A 5,828-nucleotide genomic window follows, 5' to 3' on the forward strand; every position below is an offset into this window, starting at 1 on the left:
ATCTTTTTACATAGTCAGTCCTGTCAACAAGGACGGCTTTATTTGTTCAATATTAGTAAATTTTCTCAATTAAATTCTGGGCTTGGTCTCTTCTTCCAGTCTTTATTTGCAGGGAAGAAGAGGTGGTGTTAATATCGATTTCTCCAAAGGATTTGACATCGTGTAAAACTGATTGAAGAGCAGGTGAAATGTTAACCTCTAGATTCTTTTCGATGAAGTGGTCTCCACGTTCTTAATCTTCTAAATATTTTGCCGCTTGTGATGCAGTTTTCTAAATTTCTCTTAGACCAATGTACATCGGTAGCTCTGTTGCATATTGAGTTATTATGGCAAACTAGCTCTGTAGTTTGTTTATCTGGAAACACGATTAAGTATGTCTTGCTCTAATTTGTTAAAGTAATCACTGATCGATTTCCTCATATATCGGATTTCCTCAACGGCTTTTGTTTTCTGAGTATTGATGGTACTGATCCTAGTTTTCAAGTATTTTATGGCTGTATCAGAGTTTTGCTTCACATCTTTTAAATCGTTTTCAAAAATTCTGAGGCAGATGATTTTACTTTCTTTAGGATATAAGACAAGGGTTTGAGGTCTTGGCATTTCTTATGTTTATCGGTGATGCACTGGACACAGTATAGACAGGCATCGAAAGAACAATACAATTCAAATTTCTTCTTGTGGTCTTTCACTGACTGCTTATTTCTTTGATGAATGCAGGTAACTTATGACAGTTTTTAGATGACAGGGTTTTATGGTTCTTAAACTGTCTTGACTTACTGTGAGGTTTTTCGCAGTCTTCACAAAACAAAACCTCACATTCTGTGCACCAGGTGACTGCTCTATTGGCGATTCCATTATCATGGCAAATTGTACAAAGGTGCTTGACTGATGAGGCCATTACTTTTTTCTTTATCTCTGCAATTTCTGAAAAAGTTTTCTTACATACACATTTGCAGCTATACATGCACTAATTTTCATAAAAATATGTCTGTAAGATGTATAGATACAGAAAGTATCAAGCTAAAAAATATTACTGTAATACATTTGATTATCGCTATTATCTGTATTTTCCTTTATCTTTCTTTGTGATAATTTTCATATCACTCGAGTAGAGTGAGACTGAAAATTATCGCTAGTTTCTAAGGTCCGTAGCAAAGGCGTATTAATCCATATCCACACGCCAGGGTGTCAGCCAATCAGAAAAGTTTAGCCGGAACTATTAAAAAAAAACGTTATTAGATGACTTCGCTGAAATGTCAACTGACATTTACATGTACAATATTAGGTAAATGTCATGAAAATATGAACTGTTTTGTATGAGGCTGAGAAACTGTGGGAGGACGAGGTTTTACCGAGCCCTTTCACCAGTTTTGTGCCGAGTACAAAAAAGTTTATATTTTTATGACATTGACCTTACATTGTTTTATACTGCAACTCAAATTAATAAATTTATAGCCTTTAAAATGTCTAATTTATCTTAATCCCTTATTGGACCCCTGATTGTAGAGAAAGTGTTCCATGTTGACATTATACGAAATAAAGCTATGTTTTTATATTTGGGAAAAAACACAGCTATAGTTGCAGCATAAAAAATAATTTCTCTTGAGACGTTGAAATATTTTACCGTGAATTTAATAATTACTTAATTTTTAGTTAATGAAAGTAATCAAATCATGTTTCTAACAAATAAAAATGTCAATTCTACATAAATCTACTACAAATGATTGTAGGTCTGTCTGCATTTCTTCTGCATACATGTATATTTCTTCGTGTGCTTTGGAAATAAGTCCCTCTATGCTCAGTCATTGACACAAGGACTGAATTAAATTGAACTGAAGGAAATTATTAGACTCGGTGTTTGACCTAGATACAACGCTTCATATCATAGAAAACTTTGAATATCAGGAAAATTTATGTACACAACAATTTGGAAAATTTTCACTTGACGTTCCAAATGTCAATTACTGGACATTTAGTAAGAATCAAACTACTGAAACTGAAAAACAAGAAGTCACAAAATACTGATCAAACATCCAATTTACCACCTAACATTGACTTTAAAACGGCGAAAATGGTGTTCGCCTTAATTGAACACGCCGGATGATCAGTTGAAACAACTGTTTTCAAATGAATGAGAAAGCTGTGTGGTTATATTTATATCAAATAAGCCTGCGCAAAAAAATACTACCAAAAAAAGAAAACGCATTATCATCGTATAAGATATGTTTTGCTGGAATTTGTATTAATTAATATTAGAAAATAAACATACCAGCGAAACAGGTATCTTTGCAAAGTTTTAACATTGTTGAATTATATTTCAGCAAGTCCATTTGTCTCTGCAATTGCCTATGAAAATGTTACAGCTGTCCACAAGAGAATTAATGACACATGAGAGTAAAATACTAAATGGGTCAGTGTATGGCTACAACAATGAGTCAAAACCTTTGCCGCATAGTCAGCTTAAAAAGAACCCGAAATGACAAATAAAAAACAATTTAAACGAGATAACTAAAGGCTCGGTTTATGCAAAATGTTATTTTACACGTCACAGTTTGTATTTATCTTAGTTAAAGGGGAATCTCATTTTATAAGTCGATAATATTTGTTATTATCATTGACAAATCTCATTACTTATTCATGCATTCATAATGATTTTTTCATGGTCCACTGATTTTAGCCATTTCGCTAGATTACATGAGACAGTTTTTTTTTATTATCTCAGCTTAAAGGATCTTAATAAGGCAGTTCAATTATATTTGCTTTGGCGTAAACGCCTCTCATTTCATATGCTTGTTTTATTTTAGTGAAGATGGTGTTGTCAGCTCTCTCATCATAGTTAACTGATATTGAAACAGTTTGATCTAGTTCAGTTGTAAGGGAACAACTTATGATAAGTCAGTTATTTTTTGGTATAAGCATTGGTATTTCTTATAATCACGGAGATGTTACTATAAGCAATAGGTCAAATATCTTTGATGTATAGAATAAGTGTAAGGAGTACACTTCTTTCTTTGGCAAGCTGTATATAACAAAACGGTTTAAAATATTTTTAACCTCCATTCTCTTTAAATTTGTACTTTATTTCGCCCTTTTTAATTTCTTTTGATACACAAACTCATCATAGAAACCAAAATACAATTGTGTATTTTGTGTACAGAACTGTCTATAAAGTTTTTTTTAATGTATTCATTTATTAATATAGTTATTATTCAGGAATTCAATTGTTACCCCTCTATGCATCATTTGAAATCAGCTTGGGTTTAGCTATTTTTTTTATGTGCCCACTTGTCATGCGTGAAGCTCACGGTTTGAAATTCAAACCATAATATTTGTTTGGTTCTAATGGTGGTAAATGCTTAGATGCTTCCAACGCATACTATTTGAATTTCAATAGTTACTTTGTTCTCAATGAATACGTTATGCTATTAGGAACAACACTAGGCTGTTGGATTGACAGCAAACCGGAATTTTCCAAGGAAAATATATTTGCAAACACGTATTTTAATCAGAAATGTTTAATAATAAAGATGTCACAATCTTGATATCAGATTATCTTTTATCACAAAAATAAAACTAAAGTTTATAAACAAAAGCTGTCTTATGGTTTTTTCTGTCTGCACTTATATCACTAGACACTATCATTATCCCTGCTTCCTTGTTTATGTCTATACTATAAGGAATTTCGATTCCATCAGCCTCTGATAGTATGGTCTTACAGGTTTTACCATCTGATGAAACTTCCACGATACTGCTGTTTCCAATAGAAGCTATATAAACACAGCCATTCTTGTCTAATGCAATTCCTACTGGTCTGTTAATGTCCTGGTGCTGGAATATCCACAGTGGTTCACCAGTACTGTTAAAGCAGCATACTTTGTTTTTAAACAAAATGGTACCATATATATTTCCTTGGAATAATGCAATAAAGCCCACTCCTTCCATTCCTTCTAAGGCTGTATGAGACATATCATTCAGATTTACTCTAGTACACCGCCTTTGTCTACTACTGATGACCAAAGTTTCACCATCACTTGCTGCACCATGACAACTATGAGAAAATTTGATGGTTTGAATAATTTTATTCTTTTCTATATCCACCAGTGTTGTATGTTTGGCTAATCCTAATGTAACAGCTACTGTATTATTTCTGGTAAAGCAGGCATCATATGGACTTTCTGAGAATATTACTACTATTCTGATGACGATGCCATCATTGCTGAACAACAGTAGTTGTCTTTTGTTATTGTCAAGTATTAATAATTTACCATCAGGTAATATACGACATGCACCTACACCTAAAGACCTCATATCTTTAGGAGTTTTCAGTCTTTTCAACAAAAATGGCTTTATTTTCTCAATTCCAGGAACGTGTACAATCAAATTCTGGGCTTGATCTTTTCTGCCAGCCTTTATTTGGAGGGTAGAAGAGGTGGTGTTTATATCGATATCTCCAAAGGATTTGACATCGTGTAAAATTGATTGAAGAGAAGATGAAATGTTAACCTCCAAATTCTTTTCAGAGAAGTAGTCTTCACTTTCTAAATCTTCTATATATTTTGTCGTTTCTGATGTAGTTTTTTCAATTTCTCGTAGACCAATGTACATCTGTAGCTCTGTTGCATATTGCGTGATTATGGTAAACTGGCTCTGCATTTTATTTATCTGACTAGCTCGCTGATCCATTTGCTGCAGGAGAGTGGACATGTCTGATTTCAGCTTTGAATGTTTAGACTCTAAGTCATTAAGTATGTCTTGCTCTAATTTGTTTAAGTAATCATTGAGCGACTTCCTTATATATAGGATTTCCTCAACGACTTTTGTTTTCTGATTATCGATTGTACTGATCCTGGTTTTAATGTATGTTATGGCTGTATCTAAGTTGTCCTTCACAACCTTCAAATCTTTTTCAAAAAGTTGAACTGAGGCAGATGACTTTACGTGCTTTAGGATATCAGACAAGGGTTTGAGGTCTTGACATTTCTGGTGTTCAGTGATGCACTGGACACAGCATGGACAGGCATGGAAAGAACAATAAAGTTCAAACTTCTTCTTGTGGTCTTTGCACTGACTGCTTATTTCTTGCATGAATGTAGGTAAGTTGTGGTAATCTTCAGCTGTCATGATTTTATGGTTCTTAGACAGTCTCGACTTGCTATGAGGTTTTTCGCAGTCTTCACAAAACAAAACCTCACATTCTGTGCACCAGGTGACAGCTCTGTTGGAGATTCCATCATCATGACAAATTGTACAAAAGTGCTTGACTGATGAGGCCATTACATTATTTCTTTATATCTGAAATATATGGAAAAACTCTAAAACTCTAAAATGAAACCCTAAAGCTATACATAAAATAGCTTGTATACAAATATTATATGTTATACTATGATGATAAAAGGATGAATTTCAACCCGATATGCAATGATAATTCACAATTATTCGGAACATGTGAATATGAAAAATAATAAACAACGTTCTACGCCTTTAACTGTTGACATTCTGATAAACCAGATGTCTCTCTCACTCTCTCATTTTAATAAGCGGAGGGTTTTGTACCCGTTTCATTTTGAAGCGCTAAACATTTTGTATGTGCTCATCCCAAGTCAGAAGCCTGTTATTCATTGGTTGTCGTTTTTTGCTGTGTGTCATATCTGTATGAAGTTCATTTCTTTTACATAAATCAGGCCGTAAGTTTTCTCGTTTGAATTATTTGAAATTTGTTATTGCCAGGCCTTTTCAAGTTATGTGGTATGATAATTGTTCAAGCCCGTACCGTGACCTAGAGGTGTTAACTTTTTAGTTCTATATTCAAACTGAACAAAGAAAGACAA

At 33.5% G+C, this 5,828-nt stretch overlaps 1 protein-coding gene across 1 annotated transcript; it reads right to left on the reverse strand.

Annotated features, from left to right (window-relative positions):
- Nucleotides 1-3,573: 3,573 nt before the first annotated feature.
- On the reverse strand, nucleotides 3,574-5,274 carry LOC139493964 (tripartite motif-containing protein 2-like). The gene has a single exon (XM_071282133.1). The coding sequence runs from the start codon at nucleotides 5,272-5,274 to the stop codon at nucleotides 3,574-3,576; it is 1,701 nt and encodes a 566-aa protein (XP_071138234.1).
- Between the last annotated feature and the right edge of the window lie 554 nt (nucleotides 5,275-5,828).

This window comes from Mytilus edulis, chromosome 11 (genome assembly GCF_963676685.1).
Source record: "Mytilus edulis chromosome 11, xbMytEdul2.2, whole genome shotgun sequence".
Taxonomy (NCBI): domain Eukaryota; kingdom Metazoa; phylum Mollusca; class Bivalvia; order Mytilida; family Mytilidae; genus Mytilus; species Mytilus edulis.